Source organism: Monodelphis domestica, chromosome 2 (genome assembly GCF_027887165.1).
Source record: "Monodelphis domestica isolate mMonDom1 chromosome 2, mMonDom1.pri, whole genome shotgun sequence".
In the NCBI taxonomy this organism is placed as follows: domain Eukaryota; kingdom Metazoa; phylum Chordata; class Mammalia; order Didelphimorphia; family Didelphidae; genus Monodelphis; species Monodelphis domestica.
Window position 1 is genome coordinate 73,053,860 of NC_077228.1, and position 22,291 is coordinate 73,076,150.

Below are 22,291 nucleotides of genomic sequence, written 5' to 3' on the forward strand. Positions count from 1 at the left end.
TTATACATGATCATGCCAAGCACATTTCCATATTAGCCAAGTTGTAAAAGAAAACACAAACAAAATAAAACAATTCAAGTAAAGTTTTTAAAAGTCTACTTCAACTTATATAGAGAGTTCATGAGTTTTTTCTATAGAGGTAGATAGTATTTTTCATCATGCATCTTTTGGAATTGTCTTTGGTCATGATTTTAATTTGAGTATCTAAATTTTTCACAGTTGACCATCCTTGAAATATTGTTGTTACTGTGTACAATGTTTTCCTGGTTTTGCTCACTTTATTTTACATGAATTCATATATTTTTCTTAGGATTTTCTCAAGTCACCTTTCTCATCATTCCTTATATTATAACTGTATTCCATCATAGTCATATTGTGAAAAATTAATGTTGAATTGGGTTATTTTTAGAGAATTAGTATCCTTTTGGCATCCCAGAATTGTTTGATTTTAAAACTGCAAAATAATCTCTCCTCCAGGTTATGGAACTGGGTTTCAAAAAGGCATATCACTGGGCTAGCTTTTGTTGTAGGCAGCTGTAGAGATTTGCTTCTTGTTTGTCTCTAAATAAGAACTTGATTATGTAATGACATCAGTAATCTAGGTAGCTGCCATTTTGTACTGTAGTGACCACTGCATGGCAAGGAGGAAAAGAGCTTCTTGGCATTCTGAAGACTCTGCTTTTCTTGTCATTGAGATCCGAGTTAATTTTTGATGTAATTATTCTGCTATCTTGGAGAGGGACTGAGAGATGATGTCAAAAGGGATAGATATATATTGGCATTTACAACAGGAAGTCAGCCTTTTCAACTTGCTCAGCCTAGCCACTTAATTTTGCTCTCTCTGGCTTAGTTTAGGTGCCTAGCAGCTCAAGCTCATGCCTCTCTTTTGGATCCCACTCAAGTTTGGACATCTGTTTAGACTATGGAGAGAGTCCACTGGGTAGTAGTATTTTGTTGAACAGCTGATATAATAAATGAATACTTTAAGACTAAAACCACAGACTTTAGAGGATTTCATTCATTATGGTGAAACACAGATTGTTTATTCATTCCCCAATTGCTAGGCATCTCCTCAATTTACAATTTGCTACTACAAAAAGAACTGCAATATTTTACCTTTTTCTTTACCTCTTGCTTTGATCTCTTTGGGATATAGACCTTATAGTAGTGTTTTGAGGTCAAAGGGAATTGTGCAGTTTTGTTGCACTTTGGGCAAATTGTTCTCCACAATGAAGACACCTCTAGAAACTCCACCAACAGTATACTATCAGTGTCCCAATTTTTCCACATTTCCTCCAGCATTTGTTGTACTCTTTTTCTGTCATGTTAACCAGTCAGGTAGGTGTGAGGTGGTAATTCAAAGCATGTTTCAGTTAGCATTTCTATATCAGTAGTGGTTTAAGGCATGTTTTCATATGTCATCATAGCTTTAATTTATTTTTTTTCCCCTGAAAACAATCTGTTCATATCCTTTGACTGCTTTTCAGCTGGAGAATGACTCTTTATAAATTTGGTTCAGTTCCCTATATACTTGAGAAATGAGGCTTTTATCAGAGAAACAGTGTAAAAAAGTTTCTCTCTGGTTTATGTTCCTTCTATATAGTATATATATATATCAAATATATAGTAGTAGTCTCTCGGTAACCAAGGATGATGATTGTCTTTGTACGTTTTCAATTATGTTCCTTCTAATTGTGACAACATTAGTTTTGTTTCTGCAAAAGCTTTATATTTTCATATAATTAAAATTGCACATTTTATTTCCTATAATGCTCTGTAGTTTGTCTGCTCATAACTCTTTCCTTATCCAAATATCTGGGAAATACATTTTTCCATGCTACCCTAATTTACTTATGATATCACTTTTTTTTTGGTCTAAATCCCTTATCTATTTTGACCTTTACTTGGTATGTGGTATGAGGGGTTGAACTATACTCAGTTTCTGCCAAATTGCTATCCAATTTTCCCAGCAATTTTTGTCAAATTGTGATTTGTTATGATAAAACTTTGGATTTTTATGTTCATAAAACACTAGAATCTATGGTCATTTACCGTATGCAATATAGTAATACTTGTATATTATGTATCTAATCAATTCCATTATTCCACTAATGTATTTCTTAGCCCGTACCAGATTGTTTTTGTTTTTTTGTTATGAAAGTCTTATTTTCTTCTGTCCTAGAATTAATTCTAAAAATTAAGGCATAAGAGTGGCAAGGGATATACAACTGAGGTTAGGTGACTTCTCCAGGGTCACACAGTGAGGAGGTATCTCAGGCTAGATTTGAACCCAGGACATCATGTCTCCAGGCTTGATTCTGTCCATTTAGGCACTTAGTTACCTCTAATACCAAATTGTTTTGAGGATTACTGCTTTGTAATATAATTTGGTATCATGAACTTGTAGTCCACCTTCCTTCATAGTTATTTTATTGATTCCCTTGATATTCTTGATCATTTCTCTTTCCAGATGAAATTTATTACTATTTTTCCCTAGCTATATAAAATAACTTTTCAGTAGTTTGACTGCTATGGCATTGAAGTAAATTAACTTAGGCAGAAGTATCATTTTTATTATATTGCCTTTGCCTACCATATTTTTTCCCAATTGTTTAGAACTGTATTTCTGTGAAGTGTTTGTAATTATACTCCTATAATTCTTGGGTTTGTCTTGACAAATAGACTCCTGAGTATTTTATATCATCTGTCATTATTTTAAATGGAATTTTTCTTTCTATCACTTCTGCTGTGTTTTGTAGGTAGTTTATAGAAGTGTTAATGATTTCTATGGGTTTATTTTATATACTTCTACTTTGATGAAGTTGTTGATTGTTTCAAGTAGTTTTTTAGTTGATTCTCCAGAGTTCTCTAAGTATACTGTTATATTATCTACAAAGAGTGATAGCTTTATTTCATTATAGCCTATTTTTATCTCCTTTTCTGATCTTATTGCTATACCTAACATTTTGAGTACAATATTTAATCATAGCTGTAATAATAACATACTTACTTCACTCTTGATCTAATTAGGAAGGCTTCCAGTTTATCCCCATTACAGATAATGCTTGCTTTTGATTTTAGATGGATATTACTTATCATTTTAAAAAAGATTTCATTGATTCCTATGATTTCTAGTGTTTTTAATAGTATCTGATATATTTTGTCAAAAGATTTTCTGCACCTATTGATATAATCATTTTTTGTTGTTGTTTTTCTTATTGATATAGTCATATAAGCTAATATTTATACTAATATAGAAACATCCTTGCAATCCTCGTATAAATTACACTTGGTCACAGTACATGATCTTCATGATATATTGCTGTCATTTTCTTGTTAGTTTTTTATTTTACATTTTTATATCATTATTCTTTAAGGAAGTTGGTTTATAGTTTTCTTTCTCTGTTTTTGATCCCTTTTATTTAGGTATCAAAAACAGGTATTTGTCATAAAAGGAATTTGGTAGCACTCCAAATAGTTTATATAGTGTTAAATTAATTGCCCCTTAAATATTTGGTAGAATTGACTTACAATCCATCTGATCCTGTGAAATATTTTTTTTTCTTTTTAGGTAGCTCATTTATTTAGGGAGCTTATTCAATTTCCTTTTCTAAGATAGGGTTATTCAAATGTTCTATTTCTCCTACTATTAACCTTGGCATTTTATTTTTTTAAATAAATATTGATCCAATTCATGAGTGTTAATTTTAATGGTAAAATTTGGACAAAATAAATCCTAATACTTGCATTAACTTATTTTCATTGGTTGTTCATTCACTGTTTTCATTTTTTACAATAGTGATTTGGTTTTCTTTCTTTTAAAAATAAACTTAATGAATTGTAAGATTAAAAATTAATATCCAAATACTTCAAGCATTATATTCTTATAAGAATTTATTAATGAATAACTTGAAGAAAAAGGAAAATGATAGCATTAGCAAAGAGAGAGCTGCCTGGACCTCCAAAAGTGGGAATAAAGCAAGCAAAAGGGAGGAGTTACAGAACTTATCTATATACATAAGGATGCAAACAAACGTGGGGAAAAAGGGAAAAGGATACTGGGAGATGAAGTCCAAGGGTACAAAGTTTCTATTACACATAATGTTTTATCTATTTTATTGAATTTTTTTACAATACCAGCTCCTAGTTTTAATACTTTGATTTTTTTTTTACTTTTAAATTTATTATTCTCTCCCTGGATTTTCAAGATTTCCATTGTAGTTTTTATTTGAGATTTTTATTTTGTTCTTTATTTCTGTTTTGTTTTGTTTTTAGTTTCATGCCCAAGTCATTGATCTGCTCTTTTTAAAAAATTGATGTATACATTTAAATATAGAAGTTTTCCACTAAGTACTGCTTGGGCTGCACTTTCCAAATTTGGAATGTTGGCCCATTGTTGTCATTCACTTTAATGAAATTATTGATTGTTTCTATGTTCTGTGACCCATTCATTTTATAGGGTTAGATTATTTAGTTTCTAAAAAAATTTTATTATGCTTTGATGACCTTTTTCAAAATGTAATTTCTATTACATTATCACCTGAAAAGAATATGTTGAAAATTTCTGCTTTTCCATATTTGATTTGCGAGGTTTTTATGTATTAATATGTAATCGATTCTTGTGAAGGTACCATGTACAGCTGAGAAAAATCTATATTCCTTTCTTTTCCCATTTGGTTTTCTAAAGAGGTATATCATATCTAAATTTCCTAAGATTTTATTCATCTCCTTGACTTCTTTCTCATTTATTTTATGATTTGATTTATCTAGCTCTGAAAGGGAAAGGTTGGAGTCTTCCACTAATATAGTTTTATTGTCTTTTTCCTTTTGTAATTCATTTTAACTTTCTTTTAAGAATGTGAATGTCATGCCATTTGATGTATATATTTGGTACTGATATTACTTCATTATCTATGCTTTTTTTTACTAAAATGTATTTACCTGCTCATCCCTTTAAATTATGGGGGGGGGGGGAGTTGACATATGTCTGTGATTGCTACCTGTGACATTTTTGCTTCAGCTCTGATGCATAAGAGTTTCTCAGCCCTTTACTATTTTTTTTGGAAAATTTTATTTAGTTGATTTAGAATAATTTCCCATTGTTATAAGATTCATGTTCTTTCCGTCCCCTCCCCTCTCCGTTCTCCCAAAGTTGATGTACAATTCCACTGCATTTTACCTGTATCATTGATCAAGACCTATTTCCATATGGTTGATATTGCACTAGGGCGATCATTTAGAGTCTATATCCCCAATCTTATCCTCATCGACCCATGTGATCAAGCAGTTGTTTTTCTTTTGTGTTTCTGTTTCCTTGGTTGTTCCTCTGAATATGGATAGTGTTCTTTCTCATAAGTTCCTCTAAATTGTTCTGCCTCATTGCATTGCTACTAGTAGAGAAGTCCATTACATTCAACTGTATCACAGTGTATCAGTCTCTGTGTACAATGTTCTCCTGGTTCTGCTCCTTTCACTCTGCATCAATTCTTGGAGGTCATTCCAGTTCACATGAAATTCCTCCAGTTCATTATTCCTTTGAGCACAATAGTATTCCATCACCAACATATATCACAATTTATTCCATCTTTCCCTAATTAGAGGGCAGCCCCTCATTTTCCAATTTTTTGCCACCACAAAGAGCACAGCTATGACTATTCTTGTATAAGTCTTATCTCTTTGGGGTACAAACCCAGCAGTGTTGTCTCAACCCCTTATTTTAATTCTGCATATGTCTCTCTGATTTAAGAGCATTTCTTGTAAACAATATATTGTTGTGTTCCGGTTTCTAATCCATCCTTCTATCTGTTTCTATTTTATGGATGTTTCACCTTCACATTTATGATTATTAACTGTGCATTTTTCTCCATCCTGTTTTATTCCATTTATCCTTCTTTTTCTCTTTTTTAATTCTTTCCCTCTCTAAAGCCTTTTTTGCTTCTTTTACTTGCTATCACTTTTATCACCTTTATTTTCTCTTATAACCTTTTGTTTCTACTTCCCTTAGGAGGGATAGATTTCTATTACCATTTGAATGTGTGCATGTGTGTTTTCTTTTTGAACCAATTCAGATGCAAGGTCCAATCATTCCCTGCTCCCTACTACTTTCCTCTCCAATGTAATAAGCACTTCCTTGTACACACCTCTTTAATGTGACATAATTTTCCCCATATTACTCTCCTTTCCCTGTTCTCTTTTTCTCATCTATTTTTTACATTATTCTAAAATAATCAACTCATTCCTATACCCTCTTTCTATGTAGAATTTTTCTAACTACTTTAATAATTATAAAATTCTTAGAAGATACCTGTGTCATTTTCCTGTATAGAAAGATAAACCCTTTAAACCTATTACAGTCCCTTGTGCTTTCTTTTACATGTTTACCTTTTTCCTGATTCTCTTCAGTTTTGTATTTTAGTCAGATTTTCTCTGCAGCTCTGATCTTTTCTTCAGAAATGCTTGAAAAAAAATTTAATTAAGTATTAATTTTTCTCCTACAGGGAATACACTCAGTTTCTCTAAGAAGGTTATCCTTGCTCGTAATCCCAGATATTTTGTCTTTTAGAATATCATATTTAAGTCCTTCACTATTTAATGTGGTAGCTGTTAAGTTTTGTGTGTTCTTGACTATTTCTCCTGGCTGTTTGAATGGTTTCCTTCTTTTTATTTTAAACCCTTACCTTCTCTCTCAGAACCAATACTGTGTGTGGGTTCCAAGGAAGAAGAGCTGTAAGGGCTAGGTAATGGGGATTAAGTAACTTGCTCAGGGTCATACATCTAAGAAGTGTCTGAGTTCAGATTTGAACCTAGAACCTCCCATCTCTAGGCTTGACTTTCAATCCACTGAGCCAAACAGGTGTCCCCAAATGGTTTCCTTCTGAATGGTGCTTGAAATATTTTCTCTTTGACCCAGGAGTGCTAGAATTTAGCCATAAGTTTTTTTAGACCACTTTCATGAAGTAATTGTTAGATCTCTTAATTCAGGAATCTAATGATTCTTAAATTATCTCTCAGATCTGTTTTCTGGATTAGTTTTTTTAATGAGATATTTCATATTTTCTTCTTTTTTAATTTCTCTTGACTTTTATTTATTTTTTTAAATTTCTTGATGCATCGTGTAGTCATCAGCTTCTTTTTGTCCTATTCTCAATTCTAACTTTTAAGAAATTATTTTCTTCAGTGAGCTTTTGTGTCCCCTTTTTTCCATTTGGCCAATTCTGTTTTTTTTTTCTTTTAATGTATTTTCCACAGCATTTTTATGTCTCTTTTCCCAGTTACTTTGGTAATTAATTTGTAAATAGTTTTTTTCCCCATAATTTTCTTCCTTTGCTTTCATTTCTTTACCTATTTTTTTCCTTTACCCTATTTGGTTTTGAAAATTGCATTTTATCTTTTATATGAATTCTTGTTGCAATTGTGTTCAATTCATTTTTCTTCCTTTTAGGCTTTCTTTATAACTTTTTTGCCAATATTGTCTTCTTCTGAATTTGTGTCTTGATCTTCCTTATCAATATAGTAGATTAAAAAAGCAAACAAACTCTTACCTTCCATTTTAGAATTAATACTGTGTTCTAGTTCTAGGCAAAAGAGAGTTGAGAGCTAGTCAATAGTGATGAATTGATATGCCCAGAGTCATATAGCTAAGAAATATGAGGTCAGAATTGAACCCAGGGCCTCTCATCTCTAGCCCTGGTTCTTAATTCACTAAGCCACCTAACTGCCCTGCTTTGTAGTAGATTTTTATAGTCAGGTTTTTTTTTTTATTTTTCTTGTTTGGTCATTTTCCCACCCTATTTCTTGATTTGAAACTTTATGTTAATGTTCGATTCTGTTGATGGCATGGGGTTGGGGAGCACTGTCTCAAGCTTTAGGCTTTTTCACACTGCTATCTTCAGGACTAATTATAAGAGTATGGAAGATTTTTGATGATGCTATCTGAAGAGTGGTATGATCACTTCTCTCCTGACTTTTCCTCAGATTTTTATCCAGGAAGGCACCATGATCTCTCATGATTGAAATCTAAACTACTCCTCAGGACTCCTATTCCTTTGAAAGTGGAAGTTAACCTACCTCTCTGGAGTCCTACTTCTTCCTGAATGAAAATGCTCCTCTGCTTTAGTTATAACTCCAAAGAAGGTATAGACAATGGAGTTACCAAAGAGTATTTGGTCCTGTGTATAGTGCTAGTACAGGAATCCTCTGTAATCTTTTCCTGATCCATGCCAGATCCTTTTACTTCTGTGTCTTGAGAACTCCTAAAATTGATGCTATTTTTCTCACTACCACCTAGTCCTACCATTGTTATTTTATCCATCTGGGCTCTAAGCCAACTTCCTCCTCCATATCACAGATGTCCCTTTCTGACCTCTTTTGTTGTCTTGAACACTGACTTTTTGTAGTCTTTGCCACTCTAGAATTTGATTTGAAGAGTTATTTCAAAGTTATTTCTGGGGGAATGTTGGAAGAGCTTTGCTGAGTGCTTTCTCTACTTTGCTTTCTTGGCTCTGCCCTTAGAAATCCCTAAGAACAGATTTTAATGACATTGAGCAAGGAAATTAAATCAATGGCAATGTAAGAAAGACCCCTGAGAGCCTGAACTTGAGAGAAGGGTACTGAAAAGGTGAAGCAATGGAAGGATACTGAAGATAAATTATTTTTACTTCAGAATCTCTCCTATGGGCTCTCCTACTCTGCCTCATCTTTCTTCTCACGAATTTACCACTTTTTCTCCTTAATACTTTTTCCAGAGAGTTTGCCCGATGGAAGGTGAATAACCTGGCTCTTGAAAGAAAGGACTTTTTCAGTTTGCCATTACCCCTCGCCCCAGAGTTCATCCGGAACATTCGTCTCCTGGGACGGAGGCCCAGCCTTCAGCAGATTACAGAAAACCTCATCAAAAAGTACGGCACTCATTTCTTACTCTCAGCAACTCTTGGAGGTGAGTAAGCAGGTTTTCTGACTGATTTTCAGGAGTTTTAAGGAGTTTTGCAAATATTGTGAGATTATCTCTAGCCATCCCCATGCATTCCTTGTTTTTTTTTCTTTCCTTATTAAACTACACTCAATCAAATAGGATTTTCTAACTTCTCTTATTAAAAAAAAAGTGTAAGATCACCTTGGTTGAACATCTATATATGTGTGAGGATGTCTGGGAGATGTGTCCTGAGAAAACAGAGTAGAGGTGAAGAGATCACATGACAGGTAAGGGCCAAAATTAGTGAAATTTGAAATCTAGATTCCTTCATCTGAGATTCTTTAAGTTAGCTAGTCAAACACTTACTAGTTGTGTGACTCTGGGAAGTCATTTAACTTCTGCCTGGATCAGTTTAAACCCTGGAGAGAATAATAGCACTTACCTCCCAAGGTTGATATGAGGATGGAATGAGATAATATTTGTGAAGCCCTTGGCACACAGTAGGCACTTAATAAATACTTTTTTCCCTTTCCTTTTCTTTAAATTGTTTAAAAATATTTTATTTTGTATTTTGATTTAGTTATTTGTATTTCAAGATTATTGTCTTCATTTGTAATTCAGTATATTTTATTTTATGCATTTAACCATAGGCTTTGCTAGACTATTAAAGAGTTCCATGACTTGAACAAGATTAAGAATCTTTGTCTAAATTACTTTTAACACCTCTGCCAGTGGGGAGGGGGGGGTGAGCATTTTTTTTCAAGTGAGTTTTGTGAACATTGCTGCTAGTCCTTTTGTCTCCTTCTTTCTGCAGGTTTGAATTATTTCCTAGCAACAGAGAAAGCAATCTTTTGTTGTGTTTGCAGCACCAGGCTTAGTAAGGAATGGTAATCAGATCCTTATGTCCCTCAGGCACCTGGGGCCCTGGGAGCTGCTTTTTCCCTAATGGGAGAAGCCAGCAGCCCAGCAGAAGTGACTTCCACATTTCTCCTAAAAAGAAAGAAAGCATTTGTTCTTACCCTGGGCTTTCTGGCAGATAACTCAAGAAAGGGCTCCCCAAGGAATCCACTCAATGGCTGTACATGCTGGAGACTTGGATGCATTTGGGGTCAAGCTTCCTGTGGGAAAAGGAAGCATCCTGGAGGAAATACAGACACCTCACATGAGTGCTCAAGGACAAAGTTCCTGTTTCACCAGAGACTGTTGTAAAGATATCACTTGAAGTCCTACAAATGATACCCTGTGAATGGGCTCTTGGGAAGTTAAAGTCAGAAATCAAAAAGAGGGAACGACATGGAGTGGGAAAACTCAATTATTTAGACACATCACTAAGGCAGGATGTTGACAGCATTATCTAGATATGGCTAAGGTCCATGTACTACTGTAGAAAGAAAGGATCTTAGAAATTAATTAGACAATCAACAAGCATTTATTACATATCTGCTAAGATCCACACACTGCTTGCTAATGGAGAGATGAATATAAAAGTGATTCAATCCTTGCCTCAAAGAGCTTATACTTTAGTCAGAAGAGAAATGATAAGATTAATCCAAAGTTAGGGGGTAGGTATGGCATGAACAGTGATAATATGAGAGAACAAACGCTTTTTTAAGAGAAGAGAATAGAATAATTAACTGCTTAATTCATTAAAACCTTCCAGAATGAAAGGAGAGGAACGTAAAGTTAGAGCAAATGTCTGGGAGAGTCCTGAAGGGTGGAATTAAAGAGTGAAGCCAATGGAGATCATAGTGAAGACAAAAAATAAGTTTAAGAGAAACAAGACATACAAAGAAAGAGTTGATGATGATGATGATGATGATGATAATAATAACATCTAAAATTTATGTGGTGCTTTAATGTTTGCAGATTACAAATATTAATTCATTTTATCCTCATGATAGCTCTACAAGGGATGTATTCTTATTATTTTTCAGATAAGGAAACTAAGGCAGACAGAAAGACAATGATAGAAAATATATAACTATATAATAGGGATGCTAGAGTTATTCTTCATCATAGGGAAGGTTATAGGTTCTGACAAGACCAATACTCTGTATCTCCCTCTATCCCCTCTATGTGTATATATACATATGTGTATATAACATAAATAAATAAATAAATATATATATATATGTATATATATATATATATATATATATATGGGGGAGAAGGAGAGAGAGAGAGAGAGAGAGAGAGAGAGAGAGAGAGAGAGAGAGAGAGAGAGAGAACTAAGTAGAGATCATGAGAACTAAGTAGAGATTGAGGACCTGGGAGGTTAGGATGTTCCATAGAACATCAATGTATATGTAGGCTGAAGTCTCTTAGTGTAAAGGTAAATCTTAGGTAAAAGAGGGAGACTCTGATATGGGTGCAGCATATTGACTTTAGAAAGTCAATAGATTGGCTCAGGGGATCAAAGGATAATAGCCAGGAGAATCTGAATTGAGAGATAAATTTAGATAGAATGGACCTTAAAAAAATTGGTTTGGATCAACTCCAGTTTTATTAGATGAGGAAACTAAGACCTAGAGAAGTCAAGTACCTTGTTCAGATTAACAGTTTATTTTAAACACTATGGAAGATGGCTAGCTAAGGTGAGAGATAGCATCCTTCTGGAGTCAGAGATAACTTTTAGTCAAGATCAATTTTCAAGATATTCTTTTGCATTTCATTATATTCGTAATCATCTTTAGGCCTCCCAAAACAGAAACTGGCTTTGAATTTAACATTTTCATTTCAGAGTTGGGAGGTGAAAGGAAGGTGGCTCAGGGGGTGTCTAAGTAACATTGGGAGTGGTCTGCTAATTTCTGAATCCCAAACATTTCATCTCTTAGTCTTTTATTATCAGATTCAGTGACTGAAGATTAATAGAGGCAATAACAGGAATCTAGCCAGTTCAGCTCATCCTAAACCGAGAGCAGGGAGGGAGTGTGTTGCTGGGAGGAGTAAGAATTAGATGGAAGATCATGCCAATAGACTATGGATCTTTATGCAGGTGAAGAGTCATTGACTATCTTTGTGGACAAGAGGAAACTGAGTCGAAAAGCAGAAGCAAGTGAAACTGCTGGACCTGGGAGAAGTGGGAATAGTTCAGTTGTGTCTCTGGAGACTCTACACCAGCTGGCAGCCTCCTACTTCATTGACAGAGAAAGTACACTACGTCGTCTCCACCACATTCAGATAGCAACATCTGCAATCAAGGTAAATCTGGGGAATTACATAGGGGAAGAGGGAACTATAAGCTCTATTCAAGTGAAAGAAAATAGGGAAAAGACCAGTTTTTAAAGGAAATCTTAGCTGAGATATTCTCAAAGCCAAACCCCAAAATCCTATTTTGATCTTGTCACTCCTTGTTCTGAAACCTTCAGTGGTTCCCAATTTCCTACCACATAAAATTCAGATTGCTTAAATTTGCATTCAAGAACCTCTATGCTTTGCATACTACTTATATTGTTGTTTTTTAAATTATATTTTCTTTTCAATTATTAACTTAGCTATTATCAACACAACACAGATACTTCAATATACAAAGAAAAATGTATTATGTGTGAAACCTTAATTTTTTTTGCACAGATTTTTTATTTTATACATCTATTAAAGTATATATTAACTTTAAAAAGATAATATCAAAGTTACCTTGTTAGTTTATATCCAGTTGTGAATTTTTCTTTGGTGTATTTTTAAAAATTTTAAAACCCTTACCTTCTATCTTAGAATCAATACTGTATATTGGATCCAAGGCAGAAGAATGGTAGGGGCTAGGCAATGGGGGTTAAGTTACTTGCCCCAGGGTAACCCAGGTATAAAGTGTCTGAAGTCAGATTTGAACCTAGGACCTCCCTTCTCTAGTCCTGGCTCTCAATCCCCTGAGTCACCCAGTTGCCTCCTCTTTGGTGTATTTTTAACATGTATTGATGTGTTGTTTCTATCTTCCATCCTTCCATCCATTTCTGTCACTTCCCACTAATTTACCACACCCACTTAAAGAAGTTGTTCCTTTTAAAAATAAATATTATCAAGCAAAACAAATAAACTCAATGTGCATATTTTAAAATGAAAGTCACATTCTATACCTCTAGTCTATCACTTCTTAGTGAAGAGGAAACCTGAAGTCATGATTGGTCACATTGTTGAGTGCTGAAGTCTTTCAGAGTTATTGTTGTCCTTCATATTATCATGGTCATTATGCAAATTATTTTCCTGGTTCTTATTATTTCTCTCTGTATGCTTTCATATAACTCTTCCCAAAATTCTCTAAATTCTTTGTCATTTCTTATGGTGAAATATTCAATTTCATATACCACATTTTGTTCCAGTTCTTTGCTGCTATAGAAAGTATTGCTATAAATATTTTTGTATGAATGAGTTCTTTACCTTTAGTGGTCCTCTTGTAATTTATGTCTAGTAGTAGCATTGCTAGGTCAAAGTGTATGAATCAACAAGCTTTTATTAAGCACCTCCTATTTGCCAGCCTCTGTTTTATTTTTTTAAGTGAAATAAACCATGACTACAAGATTATAATCTAGCTAGGGAATAACAGGGACATAAATATGTATATTCAGACTTGATACAAGATAATTGAGGGTGCTGAGGGAATTGAAAGAGGCTTATGTATAAGGAAGCACTTGAGCTGAGTCTTGAAATAAACTAGAAATTCTAAGTAGAGGGAATAAGGAGGAAGTGGATTCCCATTATGAAGGACATGTAATGTGTAAAGCCATGAAGTTGGGAGATGGAGTTCCATTTATGAGGAATATTAAGAGGAAAACATGGATGTTCTATAGTGTTTAAGAATGGGAGTAATTGTAATAAGATTGGAAAGGTAGTCTGAGTCCAGATTGCAAAGGGAATTAAATGCTGAAAAGTTGTACTATGTTATCCTATTGGCAATAAGGAACTAACAGATTTTATTGAAAAGAGAAGTGATCTGATCAGACTTGTGCTTTAGTAAAACCACTTTGATTACTATGGGGAGTTTGGAATAGAGTGTTGAGAGTCTTAGGGCAATAGGACTAATTAAGAGGCTATGATAATGATCCAGATTAGAAGTTCTAAGAGTGTCAATCAGTATAATGGTTGTATAACTTGAGAAAGGGATGAATGGGAAAGATATTTTGAGACAGAACAACAAAAAATTTTCCCCTCAATTTGATCAACAAACATTTATATAGTGTATGACACTGGACATAAAAAGACAGAATTAAAATGGTTTTTCCCATAAAAAACCTTATATTCAGTAGAGTCAAGTTGGAGGCAGCAACTTAGCTGAGCTTTCCCAACATTCTCCTCAATACAACTTTCAAATAATGCCTGAAATTGAATTCCACAGTGGCAAAGCCAACAAAAGGTCAGATTGAGACATTTCCCTTCCAAGACAATTTAACATTTCAGCAGAAAAGGTCTATGATATCAGAGTGGTAGCCAGCCCAGAGTGTAATACATGCAGGAGCAACACCAGTCCCAGGCGTTGAAGAAGGGTACAACAGAGGAAGCATCAGCTTCAGGAACTCTCAGTTCATACACAATAAGGGAGTTAGAACCTTTTGATGACACTGGGGTGAGGACACTGAAGAAATTGTCTATATATAATTCTGGATTTCAGTTCCTGGCTGAAGAGGTTCATTAGTGCTTGAAGCCACTGGAAAACTGAAACCCAACTCAGATCTCCATGGCCAAAAGGAGCAATAATACCCGAGGCAACACAGGATCAGGGGCTCTGGTCCCAATTTAAGGTAGAGAAGAGTGCTTGTGATCACTCACAAGGGAGCAAAGGACTTGGTTGCAGTGCTAAGACAAAGAGGAGCACCAGCAATTGTGGCTACAGGGGAACAAAGGTCCCTTTCTGGGTGAAGACCAGAGCATAGGGCAGTAGAGCAGTGACCACAACTCTTTTTAGGTTATACTTCCTTGGAAGCATCAAACCTTACAGATCTCTGGAATTAGCTCTGAAAATAACATCATGAAAAACCTGAAGTTTGAGACAGTTTCCCCTCCTTTCTGGGAGGAGAACCCAAATTTAGCACTAAGTTAAACATAAAGGAATAGGCTAGAAAATGACCACAGAACAGAAAAGAACTTGACAATAAAAATAAATTATGGTGACAGGGAAGATCAAGATGAATTCAGAAGACAAGGATGTCAATACAACCACAAGCGAAAACTTAAAAAAAAAGAATTCTTACAATATGTAAAAATGTGTTTAAAATAAGATAAGAGAGACAGAGGAAAATTTGAGAAAAGAAATGAAAGTGTTGCAAGAAAATGTTGAAAAGAGAGTCAATAGGTTGGTAAAAGAGGCACAAAAATAACAACTTTAAAAGTGGAATTGACCAAATGGTAAAAGAGGAACAAAAATCTACTGAACAACAACAAAATTCTTAAAAAACAGAATTAGTCAAATTGAAAAAGAGGTAGAAAAATTAAATGAAGAAAAGAGCCTTTTAAAAAGTAAAATTGACAATAGAAAAAGAGTTGCAAAAACTCATCAAAGAAAATAATTTTTAAAATTATAACTGGACAAGTAAGAACTAATGAGTCTCTAAGTCATCAAAAAACAAAAACAAAAGTTAAAAGAATGAAAAAAAAATAAAAGAAAGTGTGAAATACCTCACTGGAAGCCAAACTGATCTGGAAAAGAAATTGAGGAGAGATAATTGAACAATGAGTGGACTACCTGAAACCTGTGATCCAAAAAGGAGCCTAGATATCTTATTTCAGGAAATTCTCAATAAGAAGAAATTCTCAATAAAACCTTTCTGATAACCTAGAGCCAGAGGATAAAATAGAAATTAAAAGAATCAATCAATGGAATACAGTAGGTAAATAATACACAGTAGTAAGTGACTGTAGCAATTAGTATTTAACAATCCCTCAAATCCATGTTTTGGGAAAAGAACTCACTATTTGATAATAATTACTAGGGAAACTAGAAAGCAATTTGGAAGAAACGAGGTATAGACCAACATACCATAGATATACCAAGCTCAAAATGGTGCATCATTTAGACATAAAAGATGATATAATAACCAAATTTGAGTAGTGTGGAAATTTTACCTGTCAGATTTATGAATAAAGAAGAGTTTAGAACCAAATAAGATATGGAGAACATTATAGAACATAAAATGGATAATTTAGATGGCATGAAATTAATAAGCTTTTATACAAACAAAACAAATGCAGCTAAGATTATGAGGAAAGTAGGAGTGGGGAAAATTTTTTAAAGCAAGTTTTTCTAATAAAGTCCTCATTTTTCAAAAATATAGAGGACTGAGTCAAATTTTTAAGAATTTGAGTCAATCCCCAATTGGCAAATGGTCAAAGGATATGAACAAGTAGATTTATAAAGAACTAAAAGTTATTAATAGTCATTTAAAAATATTCTAAATCACTATAGATTAGAGAAATGCCAATTAAGATAACTTTGAGGTACCACTTTACACCTATCAGATTGACTAATATAACAGAAAAAAATGACATGTTTAAGGGGATGTGGAAAAATTGCTCTATTGGTAGAGTTTGTAAAGTTGTCCAACCATCCTGGAGATCACCATGATAATATGCCCAAGGAGCTATAAAACTGCAGATCCTTTGGCTCAGCAATACTACTACTAGGTCTTTTTCCTCATGGGATCAAAGGAAAAGGAAAAGGACATATTTGTACAAAAATATTTATAGCAGCTCTTTTTCTGGTGGCAAAGAATTAGAAATTGAGGGGACACCTGTAAATTGAGGAAAGACTAAACAACTTATGACAGATGATTGTGATAGAATATTGTACTATAAGAAATGATAAGCAAGGTGATTTCAGGGGGAAAAAAACCAACCATAGGAAGTCATAGATGACCTGAAGCCAAGTGAAATGAGCAGAACAAGAACATTATAACAGCAATATTGTACAATTTCATAGAATATGAATGCCAATTGAATCCTTTTTTTCCCCACTTTCTTTATCTTGCTTTTTTTTGGCAACATGGCTAATATGGAAATATGTTTTGTATGATTGCACATGAATAATTAATATCACATTTCTTGCCTTCACAATGAGTGAAGTAGTGATCAGGGGAAAGGAAAGAATTTGGAATTCAAAAATAGTTTTAAATAAATAAATAATGATCTAAAGGATAAAAAAGCCTTATATTATTACATACATAATATCTAAAATATCTAAAATTCAGTTTATAGAATGGGATAATAGAGTAGGCAGATTTGGCTTAGCATCTAGAAAACCTAGGTTATACTTTTAATCTTGCTTCTGACTTTTTATGTGACCATGGACAAGTCATAACCTCACATACTCATTTTCATTTTTTGTAAAATAAGAAGGTTGTGTTAAGATTAAAATTATTTTGAGAGAAAAATGATTTTGGGTAAGTATCAATTTATTGATTAAGCCAGCATCATAACCAATAAGACAAGTCACTGGCCTTCTTGATGACCAACGACCTTAAAAAGGTCCTGGATCAGGTATCTTTATACAATTTTGGATGTTCATTATCTAGTTCCTCTTTTGAATATCTCAAGACATCTCTAATTGGTAAATAGCTAATCAGGAGGTGATCCATCAAGCTCTCAGCTCTTCCCGACACTTAATGGTGATAGACAGGTAATGATCATTACACATACAGGAAAAGAATTATTGTAAAACATTCCTTTTAATCAGACATTGTAAAAAAATATTCCTAAGGACAAAAATAATGCAAAATTCTGTAGACTGGATGGTGACTAAGATCTAAGCAATTCTCTCTTGTATTAGGGATTGGGGCTTTCCCATTCCATGTGGCATAAAAATCAATACAGTATATGAAGATAAATTTTCATATTTGAAGATGATAACTTCCAAAATTCCTTCTCAGATCTAGTATCCTACAATCCTATTGGTTGCTTTGTTACATCAGAGTTCAGAAAGATAAAAATCATGGAAATTTCAGGAAAATAAACTCATGGTCAGAATAAGGAGGAATGTTCTAATGATTAGGACTTTTAAAAGTAGAATGGAAGCAGTAAGCTTTAGCAAATGATTTTATTAATAGAATGTGAGAAAGAAGAGTCTACAACAACCCCAAAGTTGCCCATCTAGGGGAATAAAAGAGTAATGATTTCCTTAGTAGTAAGGGAAAATTAGGATATGTTGAATTGATAATGTCCATGGTACATCCAATTGGAAATACCTAATCTGTAAGTAGGTGGCATAGTAGATAGAGTACCATATCTAGAGTCAGGAAGACCTGAGTTCAGATCTAGCCTCACACTAGCTGTGTTGCCCTGAGCAAGTCACTTAATCCTATTTGCCTTAGTTTCTTCATCTGCAAAATGAGTTGGAGAAGGAAATGACAATTGATTCCAGTGTGTGTGCCAAGAAAACCCTAGGAGAATTTATCAAGTGTCAGACACAATTGCAAATGGCTGAACAATAGGTAGTTGGAGATATGGGCTTAGATTTTGATGAAAATTTAGATCTGGCATTCATCAGCAGATATGGTAATTAAAATCTTATGACCTGATGACATTATGAAACTGAAAGAGAAGAGTACCTGGAACATATCCTTAGGATCTCCCTAGGATTACTGGGAATGATATGAATGATAGATCAATAAAGAAGAATGAGAATGAATAGCTGGAAGGCTTGAAGGAGAAGCAAGAGAGCAATGTTATAAAATTCCAGAGAAGAACAACTATAAGAAAGAGAGGGTGGACAACAATTCTAAATAAGGGAGAGAGGTACAAAAGATTGGAACTGAGAAAAGAACATCAGATTTTGTAATTAAGTGATCAATAACTTTGGAAAGAAGTTTCAGTTGAATGGTGAGATCAGAAGTCATATTCTAGAGGGCTAAAAAGAACGTGTGAGAAAAAGAAATAGAATGTTGGTAGAGAACTTTTACTAGGAATATGGTTGGGTTTGGAAGAGAGATAGGAGACTAGCTTGAATAAATGGTAAGGTCTAAAGACAATTGTTTTTAAGGATGAAGAAGACTTAGCAGTATTTGTAGGCAGTTGAGAAGGAGCTAGTAGATAGAGGAAAGAGATTGAAGATTAAGGTAAAAGAGAGTGATTGTGGGGCAATCTGATGTAACTAAATGGAAAATAAAAGAAATGGCTTTTGCATTTAGATACAATGTAGCACAGATTTATTTTCCAGATAGAGGAAATTATTAACTAAAAATAGAATAAAGTAATTATTTGGAATTTTTGAAGAATTTTTTTGTTGTCATTGCTGTTGTTATCTTTGTTTTTACCAGATGTTAAGCTGCCAAGAAAGTGGGAACTGGGCGATTGAGGTACATTGGAGCCTGGAGAGATAGCTTTTTAATTCATATAGGATCTTCCCCCATTGGGTTCTATTTATTAGAACAAAGGCAATGATCACAAACTTCAACAATCCAAGGGCTACAATATCCATCTAGCTGTGACCCCAGGCTGGCGGGTTGCCCAGCATGCTAAGCAGGATGGCATTGTGTTACATTCTCATTACATTAATTGCTAGAATGAAATAAAGAATAAAGGAAGTATGTATATTGACAACAATTATCAGCTAACTATCCATTCCTCAAAAGGGATGAATATGGAAAAAGCCAACCAAGAAAGGCAAGTAGTCAATGTGATCCTCTGCCCCAAATTATGTTTCCTTCTATGGTATTATTCTTCTATTATATTCTTCTTCTTCTTCTATTATACTTTTCTGTTCCCTAAATGTGGCAATTCCTAAAAACTCCATTATCTCACCTTTCTGGACACCACACTTCCTATATTAACTCATGTCTCATCTAAATTTGGCTTCTAGACATCCTCTAAATATACATAGCCCTGTCTGGCTTTTATCCTATGCCATTCCCTTAGCCTTTAATGCCTTCACTTTTCATATCTACATTTTGAAATCCTACCTAGGATTTCACAAGGCTAAGCTTGAAAACATCAAGACTTCCGTGATCTACCAACAATAAATAATTTCTCCCTCTTAGGTGATCTCACAGTACTTTAATTACATTTCTTTTGTAACATGTATTTTATTTGTGTTACATAGGATATGCCAAAAGGCTTAAGCTTACATCTATACTAAGACTTTTGGGACATACTGTCTTTCATGTTTTTTCTATTATATTGTAAGTCCCTCGAAGTCAAAGACCATGTTGTATTTATTTCTGTGTCCTCCACAGTCCCTGTCAGGTTGCCTTATATACAGTAACTTCTCAAAAAGTATTCCTTAATCAAATATATATACAGAAAATTGAACTTCTTGAATATATGAATAAATCTGATATTTGGGATTGTGTATCTCTGTTGAGCCAAGGGATCACAAGCCTAAAATGATAGAAGTATGGTAACACTTGACCAGAATACCCTTATAAATAAATACTTGCCTATATTTCCTGGGGTAAATGTTAGGGCTTGTTTTATTTTTACCTTCCCTGTACTCCTATCACTGAGAGAGAGAGAATGAGAGAGAGAGAGAGAGAGAGAGAGAGAGAGATGCTATCAGAGATAGGCACACACACAAGAGTGTCTTGGTATTCCTACAAACTGGAACACATTGTCTGTCATCCAAGGGCTAAGCTATGTAAGGCTCTAGAGATTCTTCAGCCAGACACCACCACCACCACAAAATGATGGATTTTGGTGGGCCATGATAATTCATGTAATAATCTACCAAAACATGAAAGATTTATGATTCTATCTTGATGATAGAAGTTATTCTACCAAAGAAATTAGTGACTAGCAAGTTAACAGTGAATAAAGCATTAACTCTGGGACAGAATGCCTGAGTTCAAAACCATTGTTGACTCTTTTGCCTACAAGGCAAAAATCTTTTTATGTATGTATTTGTTTTCAGGGAAGGACCTCTTGTCCATGCGTGGTGACCACATTGTTCTCCAGAGAAAGACTTGTACAGTTTTCATGACTTTTAGAACAACTATGAATTGGGCTTCAACAAGAGATAGGCAATAGGATTGAGGATCAGGATTTTCTTTTATGTATGATGGTGTTTTCCCTTGCTGATGCATTTCTGCAGATTGCATCACTATTTTACTCCTGGAATCTCTCTTTGGGCATTGCTGCTTCCTCCTTCCAGTTCTCTAGTCTCCCATTTTCTGTATTCAGCTCTCAACACTGTTGTATTGTTCTCCATAGCTATACATACCATAGTTCAGTTCTTTTGCAGACATTTGCAGTTTCTCTACCTTCCAGATGATGGCACTTACCACCATATCCAGGGGACCACCTCTGTTACTCTGATGTCTCCAATGAATGGGCTATATATAGCTCAGGAAAAAAAAATATTTTAGGTTATAATACCTTGATTTTTTTTTTATGCTTTTGTGTAAAATTTTATCCTACAACCACAGCCCTCTCATCCTGAAGTTATCTCTTGGGGCTATAGAAATATTTCCTTCTTGTAGTCTTCAAATGAGTCTTTGTAGTCACATGGAGTTGTTTCATCCTATTTACCTTTTTTCTCTCACCCAGTCACCAGAAAATATTTCCTATTTATGTTGGCATTCCCATTGAATTTTGGGTCTCAGAGAAGCACTCTACCTTTCCTTTAAAAACTGTCCATTTCGGGGGCAGCTGGGTAGCTCAGTGGATTGAGAGCCAGGCCTAGAGATGGGAGGTCCTGGGTTCAAATATGACCTCAGACACTTCCCAGCTGTGTGACCCTGGGCAAGTCACTTGACCCCCATTGCCTAGCCCTTACCACTCTTCTGCCTTGGAGACAATACACAGTATTGACTCCAAGATGGAAGGTAAGGGTTTAAAAAAAAAACTGTCCATTTCTTCTTCCTGTATTACTTTAGATTAGCTATTCCTGGTTGTTGTTACCCCAAGGGTGCTTATTGAAAGATGTCCCAAAGGGAAACACAAAACAAGTTGCTCAAAATAAAATGGATGGTGTTGAGAGGGCATTCCTTGTTTCATATCCACCTAATGTTGGACAAGCCACTTTACCTCAGTGGGTCTATTTTTTTTAATCTATAAAATGAAGGGCTTTGGAATAAATTATTCCTTTTAGCTTTATATTATTGATCCTGTGACCTTTTGAAGCATTGGAAAGAAAATTTTGAACCCAAAAGGCATATTAGAGTTCTGAATCTATTTTGAGATCCTATCTCCTTAAAAGAAGGATACCTTAGATCAGTGATGGTGAACCATTTAGAGGAGAAGGTGATTTTCTCAGTTATGTGTGTAGAGAGGGAGTGGGAAAGCCCAGCCCTGATTCCTCTGATTTTCCAATAATGAACTCTGGTGAACTCTGTTCTAGGGTAACAGCAGCCATGCCCACAGAGAGGGTTCTGAGTGCTCCCTGGCATGTGTGCCATAGGTTCACCACCACTGCCTTAGATTATGGCATGATCTTCCCAGCTCATAAGCCCATGATGAAGTTGA

General features: G+C 34.5%; 1 protein-coding gene across 1 annotated transcript in view; it reads left to right on the forward strand.

Annotated features, from left to right (window-relative positions):
• BRINP2 (BMP/retinoic acid inducible neural specific 2) overlaps positions 1–22,291 on the forward strand; it is a 164,236-nt gene that overhangs the window by 114,006 nt on the left and 27,939 nt on the right. The window contains exons 3-4 of the mRNA XM_001373644.4: positions 8,745–8,935; positions 11,907–12,112. Of these exons, the coding sequence (XP_001373681.2) occupies positions 8,745–8,935; positions 11,907–12,112 (397 nt within the window). The remainder of the gene's footprint in view (positions 1–8,744; positions 8,936–11,906; positions 12,113–22,291) is intronic.